The sequence below is a fragment of the Chelonia mydas genome, chromosome 4, assembly GCF_015237465.2.
Source record: "Chelonia mydas isolate rCheMyd1 chromosome 4, rCheMyd1.pri.v2, whole genome shotgun sequence".
Taxonomy (NCBI): domain Eukaryota; kingdom Metazoa; phylum Chordata; order Testudines; family Cheloniidae; genus Chelonia; species Chelonia mydas.
Genome location: NC_057852.1, coordinates 85,241,573 through 85,263,152, shown reverse-complemented (window position 1 = coordinate 85,263,152; position 21,580 = coordinate 85,241,573). Strand labels below are relative to the sequence as shown.

The following is a 21,580-nucleotide window of genomic DNA, read 5'->3' as shown; positions in this document are numbered from 1 at the left end:
GGTGAATATCGCTTAATTGCCACCCCCATAGCGCCACAGGGCTAAGGCAGGCTCCCTGTCTGCCTTGGCCCCACACCACTCCCAGAAGTGGCCCGCACCACGTCCCTGCGGCCCCTGGGGAAGTGGGGGGGGGGGGCAGAGGGCTCCACGTGCTGCCTTCACCTGCAGGCACTGCCCCCCCACAGCTCCCATTGGCCGGGAATGGGGAACCTTGGCCAATGGGAGCTTTGGGAGAGATACCCACAGGTGAGGACAGCGCACAGAGCCCTCTGCCCTCTCCTCCCCCAGGGGCCGCAGGGATATGGTGCTGGCCACTTCTGGGAGGTGGCACAGGGCCAGGGCAGGCAGGGAGCCTGCCTTAGCCCTGCTGCGTGCCACTGCCACCCCGGAGCCACTCAAGGTAAGCGGCACCCGGCTGGAGCCCGCACCCTGAAACCCTTCTGCACCCTGCACCTCAACCCCCTGCCCTGACCCCCTGCTGCACCGCTCCTGCACCCGCACCCCTCCTGCACCCCAACCCCTTGCCCTGAGCCCCTTCCTGCACACCACACCCCCTCCCACACCCCACACTCCCTCCCGCATCCCAGCCCTCTGCCCCAGCCCTACATTCATGGTCCTGCATGCAATTTCCCCACCCAGATGTGACTCTCAGGCCAAAAAGTTTGCCCACCCCGCCTTAGCGTATGATGGTTGTCAGTGTAGTGCAGAGGTTGGTGTCACCGTGAACATTGCGGAGCTATGAGAGAAGTTTTAATCATTTTGTCCAATTTCAGGATATGGAAGGCCTGTCACCAATATGGCCCACTATAGAGGAACATGTGCTGCAGTAAATGGTGTCGTTAGCAACCTGACAGTTGGCATCCTCAACTCCTGTCAGCCCTTATGTTTGTCAGCAGGCTAAATGGTTACCCAGATCCTTGCAGCGGTTGTTTAATTAGAAGGTTTCTAGCAAGATAGTCATGCACCGCAGGCCCTAGGGAAGATACACATCAGCCCATGACTGTTAATACGCTTAGGGAACTGGTGCGGATCCTGAAGCACATAATGTCGCTGTGGACAGGAGATGGCCTTGTTCAGGGCAGCATTTCACACACACCCTTTTTTTTTCCTTTTATCACCATGATTTCTGCTGTGAATAAACAACTATTACTAATGAGAAGGAAAGGTTGGTAATTTTAGATTTTCCCCACCTCCGTTGCTAAAAAGGGAAATTAATGTCCAAGATTTTCAAAAATGATTGCCAAAAATTAAGCTCCTAAATCCTTATTCAAAAACCTCAGTGACTGGCGTAACTTTCAAAAGTGCCAAATACCCAGCTCCCACTGAGTTCTAAACATGTAGAAAGACATTTGACCAGATCCTCATCTGCTGTGACCTAGAATGTCTCCATTAAAGCTAATGGATCTATGTTGATGTACAGCAGCTAAAGAGTTGGTTCACTGTCTCTGTGCTGAAGGACTTACTAATGAGATGAAATAAATGACTAAAGGACTGATCCAACTTTCATTTATTTAGGCAGGAGTGGCAGTATCACATTAGGCTATATTTACATAGAGTATGGAATTTCTTTTCCATGTTCTCAATCATTATTTCGTTTTAATCTGGTTAACGATATAAAGGTCAACTCAGCCCTCAGGTAAGTGGTACAATACCATTAATGCCAGTGGAGTTACACTAGGGCTAAATTTCACCCTAACAGGATGACAGCATCTAGTCCTCTATGAAGGCAACTGAAAAAGCCATATGCATAGCATGTATGTGATGTACACTGAAATATTCTCTGTACCACTTCATCTTTTTTTCCTCCTGTCATTGACAACCTACCATGCAGACATGTAAGTATTATATAACAAAAAGATTTGTAAGGATTCATTAACAGTTCAAAAACTAATGTATGCCTTTATGTTTACAACATTTCCTTGGCATGTATTACGATTGATGAGCCATGCTTATTTCCAGCATACACCTAAGGTAGCCTGCAGTGCTGTAAAATGGCTGACGGGGACATTCTGATGCCATCAGAAATGTTCTGCTGCAGCACATAAACCAGCATGCAGGTGCTGTTTGAACACTCACAGAATTTTAAGTAAATAAAAAGCAATACAATACTTTTCCCTTTTTCTATAATCCTTGAAAAAGCATGTGAAGGGCCGACACAATCAGATACTGGAATATTAAAATATTAGTCTGAGAATGCAGTGTTTATAAACATAATAATAGCATTTATATAGCTTTTTAAATCCTCAAAGTACTATACAAACATTAACTCGCCATGTTATGCCTGGAGTTTCCAGCTCCCAGCTCCTCCTCATATAGCAAAACAGGAAATGGAATAACAGAACGGATCAGATCAGTGATCCATCTAATGCAAGTACCCTGTGTCTGACAGTGGACAGTGCCAGATATTTCGGAGGAAGGTGCAAGAAGCCAAATAATGGAATGACTTGCCTCTGTTTCTTCCTAATTCATGTCAGTAAATGGTTGGCACATGCCCTGAAGCAGGAAGCATTTTATCCCTTATACTTTTAAAATCTATTTTATGTAACTGTGGATGTTCTCATTAGACATATAAATGTCTAATCATTTTCATTATTATTTTACTAAGCTTTTGTCTTCAGTGATATCTTTAGCAATGATTTTTGCAGGTTTATTGTGTATTGTGTAAAAAAAAAGTAATTTGTTGTCTTTTAGTTAATTGAATGTCTCTTTTTTTTCTTGTATTATGGAAAATGATTAATAGGAGTGTCAAATTTACCTTATCAGTGTCATTCATTGTTTTTAATACCTCAGTCATGTCTCATCTTGTCTCCCCTCCTAATATTTTCAGTCTCCCCTTATATCAAAGTCTTTCAGTGACTAACAGTGTTCATAGTAGCAGCTGTGTTAGTCTGTATCCGCAAAAAGAAAAGGAGGACTTGTGGCACCTTAGAGACTAACACATTTATTTGAGCATAAGCTTTCATGAGCTACAGTGCTCATAGTGCAACTCTGTACTCTTTCTGTTTCTGTAGTACCTTTTTTTAGATGGGATTATTAGCAGTGGGGACCCTTGCTTCTGCTTAGAAATCTTGCCCTACCAGAGTCCAAACAACGTAGAGATCCATTTTTTTCTGGTTAGGGATTTTTATTCCCTTCTCCCAGAGTTCAAACTGATGGGATGAGTCCACACGCACAGATTCTCTTCATGGGTGTGGTGGGGGAGTAATTAAAGTCTTTGTTCTTTGATGTTTCACAGTGGCTCATTTGGTTTCAGTGGGCCTTCTTGGTGGGCAGGACTTACCATCTTCTGTAGGAAGCCAGCATTTTACATAAATTAGTGCTCCTTTCCTGTTTGATTTACAAATGTACAGAGGTTTATAATGCAACTACTCAATATAACCTTACAAGGTGGGGTACAGATGTTATAAATGAGATTACTACACACAGCATCCTACAAGCATTTCATAAATTCTTAACACTAAACACATTCTTATAAACTTAACATCTATTTTAACAATGCTAATACACAGGTAAACCAGACTGGTTTCCAGTTATGTATTGGTCAGAGTTCAGTTGAGGCCTAAGGGCCTTGGCATGAGCTGGCACCAGGTCTGCCAGCGTCATAACATCCTTTTGCAATTCCTCAGTCTCCCTAGTTTTGACTAACCTAAACACTTCTGTCTGATATGTAAATTTGCCACCTCATGGTTAAAATCCCCTTATCCAAATCATTAATAAATACACTAAACAATACCAGCCCTAGTACAGAACCTTGTGGTACCCCCTGCTATACTTTTGCGATGTTGAAAACTCTTACTCTATTTTTATCTCAGGGCCAATTTCTAATCTATGACAATCTATACCTCTCACACTGTGACTTCAGTTTCATTAATAGCCCATTGTGTGAGATCCTGTCCAAAGCTGTTTGAAAATCCAAACACACTTATATCAACCAGCTCTTTCATAACTACTATATTCTTGACACACTCAAAGATTCTAGTAGATTGGAGAAATGCTCCCTGCTGATCCTGGCAGTTCTAATTTTGGAACTCTAATTCAGCAACTAATTTGTGCATACATACCTAATTATAATCTGGATTTACTATGCCATTTCAAAAGTGTTTCTGTGTGAGGAACACTCATTAAACCATGTTTGGGGAAAAGTGAATCAGCATACTGTATCTGCTCATCTCTTTCCAACTAACCCATTGTGATGTCAAAAGTAGAACTGACTGCCATGTTCACTAAAGTTTAAGCTACCATTTATTGTGACATCACTGGCTGCCTACAACAGTTACTGTATCTGTTATTTTACAGTAACACTTAGCATTTAGATAGCACTTTTGTCCATACTTCCAATGCGTTTTACAAAGGTGTTTAAGTATCATTATCCTTATTTTACAGCTAGGGGAATTGAGGGACGCATGTCTTGACTACTGACAATGTGCTCAGCACTATACAGAACACAGAAAAAGATAAGGTCCATGGTTCATAGGTCTGTATAGGCTAAGAGCATGAGAACATTTTTACAGGTGTAAAACTTTAGGCTTTTTGAGTTCAATGGATCTACTCATCTGCCTAAAGTTAAGCAGGTGCATAAGCGTTGGCAGGATCAGAGTCTAGGGAGCAAGCCCAGTGCTTCCATGAAAGTCAAGAAAAGAGAACTGATCAAACAGGATCAAGCCGGGGTCACTGGTTTGCAGGATCACACGGGGTACCAGGCCCAGCTCGCCTGAATCAGCAGTGTTGCTCCGATTTGACGCTGACTAACTGCGTTGGTTCAGTGGCGTTACACCGCACTACAACTGAAGGCAGCGGGCGGCGCATCCTAATCGCCTTGCCCGCTGCCAGGGGGCACGTGGCTCTTTCCTGTCAGTACGCAAGGCAGGTGCTCGGTCCTCCGATCGTTTGAAGCGAAAATCAAGCTTCCTGGTTTCCCTCCCTCCGCCTGAGCGAGCCCCTGATGAGGGGCTGAGGCGGGGGGAGCTGACCGCCGCCTCCCCTCTGCCCAGGCGGGTACAGGGACCCCCCTCGTCCCGGGGCTGTTATAGGGGCAGGTGGGAGCAAACTGCCCTGTCCCCGCCCCATTTCCTCGGGGGTCGAACCCCTCGCTGTGCCCTAGGGGCTCCCAGCCCGGCCAGCCCCAGCCTCATTCCGCGGGGCGGCTCCGCGCGGTCCCTCCCCACGCCCCGGGAGCAGGCGGGGGCCCGTGACTGGCTGTGGAAGCGGCGGGGGCGGAGCAGCCCCGGCGCGGCGCCGCCCGCTGGAGGAGCCTGTCGGGAGGGACGGCGGCACAGGGGCCGCGCCCTCCCCGCGCTGGCAGGAGGCTGCGGCGGCTCGGCTGGGCTGCTGCGCTGCTCGGGCCCGGGGCTAGTGGCTGGCATGCGGTGCGGGAAGATGGCGGCGCCGGCGGCGGCGGGGACCCGGGGCGGCGCGAGGCGGCGCTGCCAGCGGCTGCTCTACTGGGTGCCGGTGCTGTTCATCTCCAGCATCCTCTGCTGGTCCTACTACGCCTATGTCACCCAGCTCTGCCTGCGTGAGTGGGGCCCGCGGCCTGCCAGGGACCCCCCGTGCCCCGCAGCGCCGACCCGCAGGAGGGAGAGGGGACAAAACCCCCGGCGGGTGGCCCGGGAGTTTGGGGTCTGTCTGCAGGGCAGTGGCTGATCCCGGCCCGCCACGCTGCCCCGCGTGGGGCGGTGTGACCGTGTAAACACGAGCCTAGCCCTGCGCTAGGAGGCTGCCGGGCCCGGCGGGCGGTGCTGGCGGCTTATGGCCTTTGCCTTTCCTCTGCCGAGCTGAGCAGGATCCGCTCCCCGCAAGCCCCAGGCGCGCCCGAGAGGCAGAGGCCGCCTCTGGACCCTGTGTCCCGGGCGATGGTGGCGGAGGCGCTCGGGCAGTGGCCCCGTGGCTGAGCGCCCAGTTCCTGGGTCTCTTCCCGGTCCACTTCTCCTGGTGGGTGTTTCTTTGTCATGAGACGTGCTTTGCCAGGCTTGTGCGCATCGCAGTGTAGCTGAACCTAGGAGACCAGTGAGACAGCAAAGGATTTTAGGGTGGCAGGGCTGGTGTGGAGAAGAGATGCATGCTTCGAGATTCAGCTCTAATCAAATAGCGTAGCTCCTCCTAGAGTAGCCTTTCCCTTGTCATAAGCAGTGACTCCTGAACTAGTTGTTACTGTGACTCTATAGGTATTGATGGTGGTGCAAACGCTGTGCATGCTGGCTTAGATGTTGTAGTGGGTTGATGATACTATCTGCAAGTCTTATTGAGCCAACAAAGCGCTTTAGAATTTCTGTTCATATTCAAATACACCTTGAAACCGTTTTGCGGAACACCTATAGGTGGCATGATATTTTTCTCTGTCATATAGTACTTTGCCTAGAGTTCGGCCGAAATCCCAGACCAAACATCCCAGACCTAACATTTGAAAATGCTTTGGGAATTTTTGATCTGACATGGCAGTTCAGGCCCATTTTTAGTATTGTCTAGATCCCATTCCCCTTTTAAAACAATACACTTAAATTACACAGGTATGCTAAGTGTTCCCATCTATTTTATGTGTTACATTATAACTGTTGGGGTGCGTTCCCTTAATGGTATGTGAACAGTAGCTCTCTTCATAACTCTGTTTTCATTAAGGTTTTGAGTTCACTAGCACTTTTGTTGGCAAAACTTTTGTCGGTCAGGCACGTGAAAAAACACACCCCCCCCACCACCACCACCAACATAAGTTTCACTGACAGCAACACCGGTGTGGACAGCACTATGCTGGTGGGAGAGCATCTCCCGGTGACATAGCTACTGCCAGTGGTGGATTTAGAGTTAGTGGGACCCTGTGCACAGCTTCATTTTTGGGGGATCCCCCTTGGGACCCAGCCAAGAAAAAGAACATTCTCTTTGGTCTCTTCCCCCGTTTTTCTTTTTTTCTTCATCCTCCTCCTATATAAATAATGGGAAATAAATGAAAATGAAGTGAGATACCTTGACTGGGGCAGGGGGTTGGGGTGCAGGAGGAGCTGCAGGGATCAGGCTCTGGGAGGAAGTTTGGTTGCGGGCTCTGGACTGGGGCAGGGTATTAGGGTGCAGGAGGGGGTCAAGGGGCTGGCGCTTACCTCGGGTGGCACGGTTCCCAAAGCGACCGGCACACACCCCTCTGGCAGCAGCTCGTAGGCGGGGGGGATCTCTGCGCGCCGTTGCCCGCATACGCTGCCCTCGCAGCTCCCATTTCCGCATTTCCCCTTGGAGCTACGGAGTCGGTGCTCAGGGTGGGGGCAGCTCACAGGAGTGGTGTGGCATGGAGCGAGGGAGGCAGAGTGGGCAGGGAGCTGCCTTAGCCCTGCTGTGTTGCTGCTGGCACATCTCTGTGTGCCTCTTGGGGTAAGGGGGGGCAATGGGTCTCCATTCGCTGCCCGGACCAGGGGCAGTGGGCGGAGCCAACTCCCCCACCCTGCCCCGCCATCAGGGGTGCACAGAGACGTGCCAGCGGCCGGCTGCTTCTGGGAGCGGCATGGGGCCACCAGCCACAGCATGCAGGCAGCCTGCCTGTCTGAGCCCTGCTGCCCGCCGGCCGGGACTCAGGGGCAGGTTGTCAGATGAGATTTGTCCTGCATTTTGGGGGCTGCTCTGTCGTTGGGGGGCCCCCTGCCACCTCATGGTGTGTTTCATGGTAAATTTGCTCTTGGCTACTGCCACTTGTTGGGAGTAGTTTAATTATGCCAGCAGGAGAGCTCCCTCCTTTCTTAGTTTTCAAAGACTGGGGTTTTCTTTTCATTTTCAAGCTGTTCTCATTTGCCTTGTTTCTTCATTGTTTTTTCCTGGTCTGGACAATGACTAGGTGCTAGAAGCAGTCTCATCTGGGGAAGTAACCTCTCTCTGCCTGATTGCTTAACTGCCATGTGAGATGATGCTGAAATTGTACCACAGTTACAATTACAATTTTCTACATATACATTCGTAACTGTAATTTTTATACATATCTCAAATGACTTACGTTCACTGCATTTCAAGCTTTCATAAAAGATCTTACTCAATACACTTTTACAGTGAATAGCGTTGTATGCCATCAAGTTGGTTTAACTGCTTATTTTTGGGGGGTTCTAATCAAACCTGTTCTCTTCCGGCGTCTGGACCCTGATTGTCATAGGTGGTCATTCTGGTTACAGGTGCTAGTAAGAACCCTACTGATACTGCTAAAAGTTATGTTCATTAATATAAACATTAATTTTCTCTTTCTCTATTATAGACCATTTCAGTCACAGACTTCCTGTTACATAACTTGTATTATCTAACAAAGGAGCTTATAAAAAAGATAGACTGCACCCTAGCTAATAAACTAGACTGTCCTCTTATTAGACTTAAGTGCATATCTGGCTTAGTCATTAAGTAAAATGATATTTTGAAGTCAAATTTGTTGGTGCTTAATATGTTGTAGGATTGTACCAAAGGCTCTGTATAAGAGTTAATCATTTTATCATGTATAAAGCAAAACTGAAGAATTAAGGTAAAAACATAACATCATGATGATAAATCTCTTTAGCTGTGCCTTTAGTAAGTATTTTGACATGCAACTAAGGGATAAGATTCTTAGTGGAGTAGTTTTACAAGGCAGTGAACAGCTTCTTTGTTGATTTAACACTAAAGACCAGGAGTGTGATAACTACAAGATCCATTAATTAGTTGGAAAGGCTTCAATTCCGTGACCACAATTTATTACAGAATATGATAAAAATAATTACATCTTAACTTTTTTTTAATGACTCTTGAAGACTTGGTAGTTCTAACATGAAGCTGCTTTCTCTAACATGAAGCTGCTTTCTCTGACTTTTTCTAGATGTCATGTTGAAGGCCATGGCTAAAGATAAATATTCATTTGAGGAAGTGGCTGTTGTAGAAAAGGAGTGATGCAACTGGGAACATGTATAGTACATAACCCTTGGGCTTACTGTAATTTTTCAAGTACAAACTTCTTACTGAAAATTGTTAGGTGACTCACATCTAGATCAATGTATGTGCTTCTTTTAATCCTTATCTTCACAAAGTTGTTTTATGGCAGCTTGCAATGCCACGTCCTCCATTAACCTGCAAGTTTTCTAGTACATGAGGGTCTATTTGTGGATTATTAAACACCTTCCTCTCTAGTAATTAGAAGATGTTAAGAAGGCTGGTTACAAAAATTCCATCAAAACAGTTTTTCAGTGGAAAATTGGGTTTACAGCCAAAAAATATTTCCCAAAAAGTGTTTGCTTTCTGTGGAGAATTTCTGGGTTTGGGGTGTTTTGGGTTTTCAGTGAAAAATTGAACATTTTGGTTTTTGAGATGAACATTTACACTTCAGTTTGGAAATATTGAAACATTTCTTTTCAACACTTTGGATTGAAAGAAAATGTTTCATTTTGACTTAGTATGACTTTAAACCATGTCCTTCAGAGCTGCTGCAGTGCCTCTTCTCTATGTTCTCTTCTCTGAGGTGGGCTTTCCAGCAAGGCTGCATCTCTCACAATACACCTCAACCATGTGTCTGCCATGATGTGCTGTGAGGGTCCATCATGGGAGATGTAGTCTGGCCAGCAAGCCTGGCCTGTAGGAGAAAATGTGGGCTTGGTGTACTTGAACTGCATCTCCTAGGACAGGGGTTCTCAAACTGGGGGTCAGGACCCCTCAGGGGGTCACGAGGTTATTACATGGGGGGCCACGAGCTGTCAACCTCCACCCCAAACCCTGCTTTGCCTCCAGCATTTATAATGGTGTTAAATATATAAAAAAGTGTTTTTAATATATAAGGGGGGGGGGGGGCTCACACTCAGATGCTTGCTGTGTGAAAAGGGTCACCAGTAAAAAAAAGTTTGAGAACCACTGTCCTAGGAGGAAGTGCAGGTGGATGCAGTTCAGTGTCAAACTATTTCATACCTAGTCAGTATGTGCATATGTGGATTTATTTTACAGGAGTTGGAATAGGGGCTATATGTACACATACTTAAATTGTAAAAAGTTATCAACTAAACACAACAGTACAAAACTCTAAATCTGTACAGTCCCTGAGGTCTGAGTATGTTACATAGTGACTTACTGAAATATAATTTGTTTGCACTAATCTTGTGTTTTGGGGGCTTCACAAGATACTAAATAGCACCCAGTTCTAAACAGAAATCCTGGTGACTTGCTATTTTTAAATATTATTCATTTGTGGTACCAATTTTCTCACATCTAAGAGTAAATCCAAAAATACATTACTAAAGGGGCAGCATGTTCTCCTGGACTGGTTGAGATCTGGTGCCAGGATCTCCCAGGGTTTAATCTAGCTCTGCCACTGACTTGCTATGTGACCTTTGGCAAATCACTTTGATCACTCACAATCAGTACGTCCCTCAGCCCACGCCAGTTCCAGCAGCCCCCATTGGCCTGGAGCAGTGAACCGCAGCCACTGGGAGCCGCGATCAGCCGAACCTGCGGACGCGGCAGGTAAACAAACCGGCCCGGCCTGCCAGGGGCTTTCCCTGCACAAGCGGCGGAACGAGTTTGGGAACTGCTGGTGTAGAGGATAGGGGTTACTGTAAATTTTCAGATAGTGTTAAACCATTTTACAGCTTCGAAACTTCAATAGAGATAAAATATGTGCAAATTTTGTTGTGAATTCAGATGCAGAGTATTAAGTCATATGAGAGGAGAATCAAAGGTTTAGAATTTTTGTTTAGTAATTAGTTTTATAATTTTATTCATTAGGGTAAATGGATAGTTTCACATCCCAAATAGATTTTTCTCACGTCAACAAGCTGTTATCTAAAGAATCTTATAATTAAGAGGTCACTTTTTATTTTAAGGACATGGAAATTCCTTATTTTTATTTTTTCTAATAGATTTTTGCATTAAAACTTGAATAAAATCAAGAAGATGTGAAATTGAGTATTTTACCTACGTGGTACCTTACCCCTGACTTCTGTCAGAATGAGATTGAGAGATAAGGGTGACGATGTCACTGAATGGGACATTATGAGATAAAACCTTTTTTCTGGTGCCTGGACTTCTCCCTTCTAACAACTGACCCCCAATCTAAGGAGAGATGGTAATAGGATTTGATGTATGGCCCCGAACTCCTAAACCAGTGACTGAGAACTAGCACTATTCCTGGAAACTATAAAGAACCACAATGAAGATAATGAAAAAATACTAAAATTCAGTGGCATTTAAAATCTGGGTAGAGATACCTGTTAAGAAAAAATGGGTATCTAAATCTGAATGTTAACTAAAGCAGCCCAATGTGTATGACCCCCTCCCCCTGAATAATTGGAGAAAAAAATTGTAAAAGAACTAAGTACTTATAATTATACCTTTTAATAATCTGTGATCTAAATTATATGTTACACATTTTTGTTGGAAAGCAAATAGTGTTTTTTATTTAAAGATAAACAGTTGTTAAGAGGACATACCTCCTTATATTAATATTTTTTAAAAAGAGGGAGCAAAAGGTAAGAAAATACAGTGGAGCAATGGTATTTGTTTCCATAACCAACATGATAAAATCACTTGTTTGGCTGCAGTCACAAATTCTAGACAGCTATCTCTTTTGGTTTAATTTCATTAAATCAAGATATTGTCCTACCACCATAATAATAGAAATCTGGGGGTTGCCGACTCTGAAACTTTGTATCATTTTTCTTCAGATAGCTTAGTTGTTAATCTAATATAGGTAATAAGTCACTCTTTCTCTTAAATCTTTCATTTTGTTGGGGGGTTTTGCAACCGAAGGGATACAAATACGTTGGGTGCATCCACAAACATTCGAAACAAGTGTCTGTATTTAACTTCAACACACCAGGCTGTGTTCCTAGCACTATATCCATAGGAATCTGGGGGCTATGGCCCCTGTAATAACTTGTGTCAATTTTCAAACGTTGAACCAGAAGATATACCTGATTTCAAAGCCAAAAAAGAAAATGCCTGTGTTGTCATATATAATAAAATTTCCCCTTATAATAATGAATTGACAAAGCACTTGTAGTATATCTTCAGCTCAGATTATTAAAACTGAAAGCTATGCAAGCAAGAATTTTTTTGATAAGTGTAAAGAAAATATCATGGAGCGTATACAAGCTCTTGCCCTGTCCACAAGGGAGTAGGAATTAGAGAAAATGTCCAGGTTTTCACAAAATGCTATCTAACTTACTTTTAAACTCACCCCCATGCTTGGACATAGCCAGGCATATATGCAGTTTAAAAAAAAAAATTTTAGCAAAACATTTCAACACACACATCCTCAACGCTGTCGATAGCAAATGTACATCTCAGTCACTTATGTGTTTTATAGATAAGTCTCACACACACACATTGAAAATGCCAAAAAAAGATTCTCATTTGTGGCCCCAAATTAAGAAATAAGAGAAATGAAAATATCTATTTAAATTGTCTCAAACTCCTAAGAAAAGTTCCTTGAAGAAACAGTTTTTCTTTCTGAAATCATTAGGGCAGCTGTATCAGTGATCATCAGGTTGCAGTTTTCCATTGTAACTTTTTTTTGTATATAATGTATACTCCTTGCGGCATATGCAACAGCATAGGAGGGCACAGAGCAAACAAAGTGTGCATTTTGGTTCACCTTCCAGAATTAGCATGGGAATCTGTACTGGGTCCTGTGTCTAATATTGCTTATCCTGTGATCCATGGAATTCAGAAGGCAAAGTTGGGAAGTTGTCTGCAAGCAGGGGCAGAAGCTGCCAGATGTTTCTATTGGTGGGAAGTGACCCTGATGAGAGCTCTCCTGTTCTTTTGTGCTGTTGTTGTTCTGCATGATCAGACTCTGGAGGACTGTTCAGCTGGAAATGTTGCCCAGCATTCTGTAGTCAGGGGTCTATGTGGTCAGGAGGAAGCTCATGGGGTTGGAGGGAAGTGACCCAAGCACCTCTTCTGCATCACCAGTAGAACTATTTGTCCTTTGAGCTCCTCTTTCCCTCCTCTCCCAACAATACTTGGCGTGGATGGCAGCTTCCAAGAGGTCACTCTTCATTTTGGGTCCTCTGTCCTGGACACGCAGGAAGAAGGAAAAGATAACAAGGGATGTGGCTTAACAAGGCCACAACTCTATTAAACTTAACTCATCTAGAACTATCTGGCATTAACTTGTCCAGTACAGGGCATTCTTCTGTCCGTAACCTGTTCATATGGCGGAAGCCTTCCATCAGCTCCTCACCTCTCCATACCTTCCCCCTGCCTGTTCCTGAGACCCCACCAGCTTCTCCTCTGAGTGTTAAGGGGCTATTTCCTTGCTGTCCCAGACACTAGGAGTGCTCACCCTATTCCGCAGCTTCTTTAGGGGATGTGTTCCCCTAAATCCACTTCCAGTTCTGGTAATTTAGGGAACCGGACCCCAATCAAACAATTACATGCGCTAACCACCTGCTAAGGTGCAACTACTTGAACTTTATCTCCTAATCTACTCACTGGGTTGCTGAGGGGAAGGTGAAAAGAATCCCATTCTTCCCTGGCCAATTTGGCAGGGAAAATTTCCTTCCCAGTCCAGAAAGTTGACTTGAGGGCAGTGCCCACAGGAGACCCCAGTTCTATTCTAATCCCAGAGGAGGGAGGGTGGGAGCTGTTGCTCTGAGTTTGTAATGGCAATCCAGCCAGGGGAGAAAAGGTGCTTCTGCATGGGAGCCAGTGGCCTTCTGCTGCTTCCCCACAGACCAACTAATTAGCTGTGATCTCCCTCCTCCCAGCTACCCTTCCCCTTCCTAAACTCGTGAAGGAATTGAGCTCCCATGTTGAAGGTAGGGGGGCAGAAGAGACTCTGAAAGAAGCAATTGAACCCTCTTTCCGCAGCCAACCTAGAGCCCTCTTCCCCCCAAAGCTGCCAGGGGTACATTTTGAGTAATGTTGGTTGCTCACTGGGACATAGGATCTGTTTATAGTTTTCTCTCCTTGTCTCTGTTGTTCCTTCTTGCCTGTCAGTCAACCTGCCCACATATAGGAATCTCCAGTAATTTTAGCAATGCTACAACTTTCATCTGAGAAATTATAATGTGCCAAGTGGAAAAATATATATTTGCATTATTTAAAAAGTTATATGCTATTTTTACTTGTAGAAAGATTCATGTTGACAGTCTCAGGTGCAAGGATTGGAATGGACCTGAAGAAGAGCAGTATAATATGTGTACAAATACAATGAGAAAGAAGAATATAAAATAATTTGTGGGTATTTCATGAGCAGATGGGCTAATACTTTCTGAGTATACTAATCAGAAACTTGGGACTGAAAACCTGCACAAATCTGTTAACGCTGCAAGATTTGAAATGAGGTGAGGTTCAGCAGTTCAGAACTTTGAAAAGAGGTGAGGAAAAAACAGATTTCAGACCTGCAAAGGGAAAGATGTAGTGTGGAAAACTGTAACAATTACAAAACCCAGACAGTGTAATATGTTGGAAATATTTGAACTTGAATATTTTGAATCTTGGAGCTGAGAACAGTGTGAGCTGGGTATGCAGTGTCTAATTGCTGTTTTTAACAGAACTTGGTCACTACTCTATGAAATATGTTTCTTTAAATGTACATCCTTTTGCTGCTTAGTGTTTACACCATTCAGCAAATTTTCCGTGTTTAAGCTACCATTTACTAATGACCGAATACACTGTAAGCTTGACCTACTTTCTTGTATCAGCAATGTAGCTACTCCCCAGGAGAAGAGGGGAGGGGAAAAAGACCTCCAAAGAGCTGTGCCTAACAGGCCATAAAGGATCAAATAATAAAGTGTTGTGAAATAACATTAGGGTGACGGGACTGTCCCTATAAAATCGGGACATCTGGATTTTTGGGTCTTTTTCTTATATAGGCTCCTATTACCCCCCACCCCATTCCGATTTTTCACATTTGCTATCTGGTCACCCTAAATAACATAGAAATATTTGTATATAAATAAACATGCATTTTAGATTTGTTTTCAATAAATTTATGGCAGCTTCTTATTTTTTGGGTACATTATGTGAAATGAGCATTTGTTCCTTTCTAAAACCAAAAATAGTGAGTCTTCAAATTTTTTTTTGTAAAACAGTTATAATTTTCCTTGTGCTTGGCATTATTAATTCATGTCTTTATTAACTTTCCATATATTAGTTTCTTGCACCTGGAGTAATAAGAAAACATTTAGGCAAAGTACATTGTTGGCTTTAATGCTTTAACTATTACATTTTAAAAGTTTTCTTAATTTTTTTTGCTTGAGGCTGAAAATATTAATATCTCCTCTTAAAAAAATATAAGGTGATAGTTTATGCCGATGATAAATTTAAGACAAGACCTTATTGTATTAGGAACACTAAACTGGGTAAAGAATGATGGAAAGTGGATTGTTTTTTTTCCCTGAGTTTAATTTGAACACAACTCTTGAGTGTTGGAGTAAAGCACAATAATTGAGTGAGGTGAGAGCTATCCAAAATAAGTAAATATGTTAATATATTTGTATAACTTTTACCATGATGATGGCTGCCAATAAAATCTTTACAGTTTTGCCAGTGAGTGTAGATAATGTTGCTTATGGAGAACGCCTCATTAAGATTTATTATTTGTAAAAAAATGTTAGTTAGAAAACTTCAGTGAGTATTGTTAATTTACTATTCTAAGGCCATGTCTGCACTGCAAACTTTGCCTATGTGACTTGCTTCGACATAAGGCTGCTGCAGTTAGATATCACCTGTGTGTGTGCATACTTGGCTCCTTGCATCTGTGCTACACATACGCACCAGGAATGGTTCTGTCGATGCAGTGTGGTGCACCACGTGTAGGTATCCCAGTGCAATCTGCCATTGTGTAGCGTGCTGTCTTTTAGGAAGTTTTGGCAATTCATGGTGGGGCAGAAACGAGTCATGCAGGGGTGACTGGGAGCAAGGGATCAACTTCCCAGCATGCAACTGTCATTTATATTGTATAATTTTTGCACGTTTTTAAAAAATCCAACAAACTTACTATTATCACAAGCGTTGCAAGCGTAAGATAGATGCATGATCCTCTGATATTTACATCCGATGAAATGAGCTGTAGCTCACGAAAGCTTATGCTCAAATAAATTGGTTAGTCTCTAAGGTGCCACAAGTACTCCTTTTCTTTTTGCGAATACAGACTAACACGGCTGTTGCTCTGAAACCTAAGAAGAACTGAATCAGCCGGGAACATGACGATTTTGTAGAGGACATATGGCTGTGAGACATGATGAGAACCAATTCAGGGTTGTTGGTAGCATTCATAGAGCAGTTGCAGATGGTGGAGCGCTGCTTCTGGGACTGAGAAATTAGCACTGACTGGTGGAATTACATCATAATGGGAAGCTTGGGATGACGGGCAGTGGCTGCAAAACTTTTGGATGTGCAAGGCCACATTCTTGGATCTGGGTAACAGCCTGTAGCTCATGAAAGCTTATGCTCAAATAAATTGGTTAGTCTCTAAGGTGCCACAAGTACTCCTTTTCTTTTTATTCTTGGATCTGTGTGCTGAGATTGCCTTAGCCCTCTAGCACAGGAACACCAGAATGAGAACTGCACTGACAGTGGTGAAGTGAGTGGCGATTGAGCTGTGAAACTTACAACATTGGATTACTACTGGTCAGTGAGAAATCATTTTGGAGTTGGAAAATCCATTATGGGGTCCATTGTCATGCAAGTGTGCAGGGTCATTAATCGTCTCCTGCTATGCAGGACATAATGGATGAATTTGCAGCAGTGGGGTTCTTCAACTGCAGTGGACCAATAGATGCCATGCATATCCCTATTTTGGCATCAGATCGCCTTGCCACAGAGTACATCAACAGAAAGGGCTACTTTTCTATGTTTATGTAAGTATTGGTGGATCTTTGGGGATGCTTCACTGACATCAATGTGGGCTGGTCAGGGAAGAAGCATGACTTTCCCATCTCTAAGAACACAGGACTGTTCAGAAAGCTGCAAGCAGGGATCTCTTTCCTGACTGGCAGATTACCAATGGCTATGTTGAAATGCCAGTAGTGATTTTGGGGGACCAGCTGTGACGTTTCACTCCATATTCTTTATGAAAATATGCTTATATTATGAATATGACATAACTGAGATATGCTTTATGCAAGATGGTTCATGTGAGATATCATTGGAAAGGTTAACCAATTTATTTGAGCATAAACTTTCGTGAGAGTGTAGAAGATCTTTTTATATACACACAAAGCATGAAAAAATATTTTTTTCATGCTTTGTGTGTATATAAAAAGATCTTCTACACTTTCCACAGTATGCATCCGATGAAGTGAGCTGTAGCTCACGAAAGCTTATGCTCAAATAAATTGGTTAGTCTCTAAGGTGCCACAAGTACTCCTTTTCTTTTTGCGAATACAGACTAACACGGCTGTTACTCTGAAACCTGTCATTGGAAAGGTTATGATTTACTGAATGTGATTATCCAATTTTTTTGCCTGTGTCATTTCGGTATCTGAAGTTAGGAATATTGACCATGTATCTATATTTCAAATGTGTTACTTTGGGTGTCACCTCCAACTAGCCCTTCAGACAGTGGAAATGCCAGACAGGGCTAATGGCCCATTAGCAAAAACAATGGACTGTGAAAGAGTGTAGTCTTCCTGTGATCACTCCAGACAGCCTACGAGCAATGGCTGCCACAGCCCTGCAGAAACATGGGTCTGAGTCACCTGGTACTGGACCCAGCCCTTGGAATGGCAGTGTTCTTCCACTGGGAGGCAAAGGGTTCCCGCCTTACACAAGAGCTATATAAGGCAGGGGAGTGACATCATCGAGGTTCTCCTCTGCCTCCCCACTCAGAGTCACTGAGAAACACCTGGAAGCAAGAACTGAACTGTGGGGAGAAGGGTTTTGGCGACAAAACAGCAATAGCGTACACACTGCAATGTGACTTTTTTCGAAAAAAACCCACCCAGTTTTCGCAACAAAAAACTTCCACCCCTGCGAAAGACTTTTTTGTCTTTTCCCCTCCCTTTATTGTCGACAAACAGCCAGTGTAGACACTACAGCTGTTCCCCCCCCCCCCCCCCCCCCCCCGATTTTATTGGCCTCCAGAAAGTGTTCCACAATTCCCACGCTGCCGCTCTGGTCAGCAGTTTGAATTCCGCTGCCCTGCAGCGAACCAGCCCCTCCCCATTGCAAGGCCCGGGAATTTAAAATCTCATTTCCTGCTTGCTGGCTTCCCAGGTGGCTTCCCAGGTGAGCATGGGTGGCTATTGCTCCCGCTTGGACCACCGCTGAGTTGTTGGATGTGATCAGTATACGGGGAAAGGAGTCTTCAATCGCAGCTGCGAGTGACCCGTAGGAATCGGGACACATACGGGCAAATTTCTCAAGGCTTGTGCGAAAAGGGCTATGATTGGGACACGCAGCAATGCAGAGTGAAGATAAAGGAGCTGAGGCAGGCGTACCATAAGGCGTGGGAGGCGAACCATCGCTCCGGTGGTGCACCTAAGACCTGCCGCTTCTATAAGGAGGTGAATGCTATCCTCGGTGGTGACCCCACTTCCATTGCCGATAGCCCTGTGGATACTTCGGAGGCAGCAGAAAGAGAGGCTGAAACTGTGGATGAAGAAGTCGAGCTAGAAGAGGATGTGGAGCTCCCAGCGGGGTCACCCGGTGGGGCAGGCAGCCAGGAACTTTTCTCCACTTCCAGAAGCGCTCAATGGGGAGCAGGAAGCAGATGGGACGCCGGGTACGTTGCTGTGGCTTGTGTAGGGAATCGAAAAGTGGGAGGCAGGTAGTATTTTCTGTAAGCTGGACATTGCCCTGTGTAGCTAATCTGCATGGCCAAGCAGGGTGTCGATGGACATCGAGACCTGCAGGGAATCCTCCAGAGAGAGGCTCTGGAAAGTTTCAAAGAGGTACTTGTTAATCCTCTGCTGAGATTCCAAGGGATTGCAGTCTTGTTAGTTCTCCCATTGTAGGAAACTGTACCATGCCATTTAGCGATCACTGGAGCTGGGACCAAAGCGGCACATAGCTGGGCTGCATATAGACCGGGTGAAAGCCACAAGCATGCCATAGTTGTGCCCTGGTTTCCCTGGTTAACCGCAGCAGTAAGTTGTCAGCCAGCAGGTTGGCCACCTCTGAAAAAGTGTGTGATAATTTTAAAATGAGTTCCCTGCAAAGCTGCCTTGCAATCCGTGACCATTTTGTCCGTATGCACAACCGCCTTCCCCCCACTCCTGACACTCACCATGATTGGGGTGCTCGCAGAGTTGTGTGCCTGCCTAGAGTCTCAGAGAGAAAGTGATTTCTGCTAGCAGAAGGCCCTGGTTACTAAAATATTTCATTTGTTTGCTGGAATGTAACAATCCCTCTTCTGTGCAGTACAGACCTTGAGGAACACACCACATACCCTTGCCGACCGGCTTCGGCAGATAAGGAAGAACCCTAGGCGCAGCAAAGAAGACATGTTCTGGGAGGCACTGTAGCTCGATGAGAGAGAGACCAGGGCACGGAAAGAGTGCTGGGAAGCCGAAAGGGAGGACAGAAAAGAGAGTGCCGCTTTTGCTAGGCAAGCGACGGAGCAGATGATAAAAGTGATGGAGGATCAGACGGAGCTGCTCAAGTCTTTGACACGCAGCTGCAGACTGAGCAGATCCGTGGTCGACCTCCACTGCAGCACATGCAAGTGCACAATTCTTTGCCAACCCCACCCCCCTCTATGCCCACACATTCCTTTTCACAGCCCTCCTGAGCCTCCCCATCACTCCACCGCCTCTCACAGCTTGCACAACGATCGCTGGAGCTACACACAGTTGTGAGGTTTTACCTTTTTTTAACAATAAAGGCTAAGGTATTTAATAGTACAGCGTTTTTATTCTGTGTTCTACAGAAGCGTACAGCAATCAATTCACTCTTGGGAACAGACTTCTAAAGCGTTGTGTTGCATGGATCTTGGACCCCAAAATTGTACACGGATGCACCAGGGAAGCAACTCCAAAGCAGACGTGTTACTGCCCTCATTGTCAAAGTGGTTCCTCAAAGCCTCTCTGATGTTAATAGCAGCCCTCTGGGCTCCTCTGACAGCCCTAGCTCCTGGCTGTTCAAACTGTGTAGCCAAGCGCTCTGCCTCAGTGTTCCACACCTGAGCAAACATTTCACCCTTAGATTCACACAGATTATGCAAAGTGCAGCACGTGGCTATGACCACAGGACTGTTATCCTCGGTAAGGTCTAGCCTGCCACTGAGACACCTCCAGTGATCTTTCAAACTTGCCAAAGGCACATTTGACTGCCATGCGGCACCTGCTCTGCCTGTTGTTAAAACGCTTCTTGCTGATGTCCAGGTGCCCTGTGTAAGGTATCATGAGCCAGGGCTGTAAGCCGGGTCTCCCAGGATTACTGTGGCCATTTCCACATCCCCCACTGTGATCTTGTGGTCTGGAAAGAAAGTCCCGCCTGCAGCTTTCTGTACAGGCCTCTGTTCCTGAAGATGCATGCTTCATGCACCGTTCCAGACCAGCCTGCACTGATGTCCGTGAAATGCCCCTGGTGATCCACAAGCACCTGCAACACCATGGAGAAGTATCCCTTCCTACTGATGTATTCAGAGGCAAGGTGGTCTGGTGCCATTGGAATGTGTGTGCCATCAATCACCCTACCACAGTTAGGGAAATCCATCTCTGCAAAGCCATCCACTATTTCATGCACATTTCCCAGAGTCATGGTCTTCCACAGCAGGATGCAATTTATTGCCTTGCACACTTGGAGTAATACAGCCCCAAGAGTGGACTTCCCTATTCCAAATTGATTTGCAACTAACCGGTAGCAGTCTGGATTTAACAGCTTCCACAGCGATTGCAACACACTTCTCTACTAAAAGGGCAGCTCTCATTCTGGTGTCCTTGCGCCGCAGGTCGGGGGCCAGCTCAGCACATAGCTCCAGGAAGGTTGCTTTATTCATCCTAAATTTCTGTACCCACTGGTCTTCATCCCACACCTACATGACAATGTGATCCCACCAGGCAGTGCTTGTTTCTCTAGCCTGAAAGCGACGATCTACCATATGCAGCTGCTCTGTGAATGCACAAAACACTGATAAGTAACTGCTGTCCGTATCACACTCGGGTGCCTGCAATTCATCCTCTGTCAGTAACTTTGCGAGTAACTCTGCTGCCATGCGCAATGTCCTCATGACAATTAACTGCACATAGGAAAGAAGTGCGGGATCCATCCTCTCTCACCGCAGATGCTGGCGCGCACTACAAAAGACTGACAGCTGGAAAAATGTCGCAAAAGGAAGCCAGAAACCATCAGAGGGCTGGGACACAAAGCGGTGCATGACAGTACATTTTGCACATCCCAGGATGCGCCGTGCTCCGTTTCCGCATTCCCACAACACCTAGCGATGGATAGTGTCGCCAGGCACTGTGGGATACATACCCACACTCCATTGCTCTCGCTGTTGACGATGGTGCCCCGAATGTGGACACAATCTGTTGACAGAGCGAACAAATGTAGATACGCTTTGGCAACTTTGCTTTTGTCAATTTTTTCATGTCGACATTAGTTTCATTGAGAAAACTTGCCAGTGTAGACAAGCCCTAAGCTGGAAGGGCGTCTAGTTTGTGAATAACAATACTTGAGGTGTCAAACTGGAGACCTGTGTAGCTGCCTTTCA

General features: G+C 45.1%; 2 protein-coding genes across 3 annotated transcripts in view; one reads left to right on the top strand and one right to left on the bottom strand.

Annotated features, from left to right (window-relative positions):
• The first annotated feature begins 5,274 nt into the window (after positions 1-5,274).
• Positions 5,275-21,580, top strand: part of ZDHHC2 (zinc finger DHHC-type palmitoyltransferase 2) — a 68,906-nt gene continuing 52,600 nt past the window's right edge. The window contains exon 1 of one of the 2 annotated variants that reach the window (XM_037897688.2): positions 5,275-5,515. In XM_037897688.2, the coding sequence (XP_037753616.1) occupies positions 5,362-5,515 (154 nt within the window). In that variant the 5' untranslated portion in view covers positions 5,275-5,361. Of the gene's footprint in view, positions 5,516-16,669; positions 16,782-21,580 lie in introns of those variants that run through there. The other variant, XM_037897689.2, reaches the window with a different exon arrangement.
• Positions 11,286-21,580, bottom strand: part of CNOT7 (CCR4-NOT transcription complex subunit 7) — a 111,775-nt gene continuing 101,480 nt past the window's right edge. Inside the window, exon 7 of the mRNA XM_043546165.1 lies at positions 11,286-12,988. Within this exon, the coding sequence (XP_043402100.1) occupies positions 12,818-12,988 (171 nt within the window). The 3' untranslated portion in view covers positions 11,286-12,817. The remainder of the gene's footprint in view (positions 12,989-21,580) is intronic.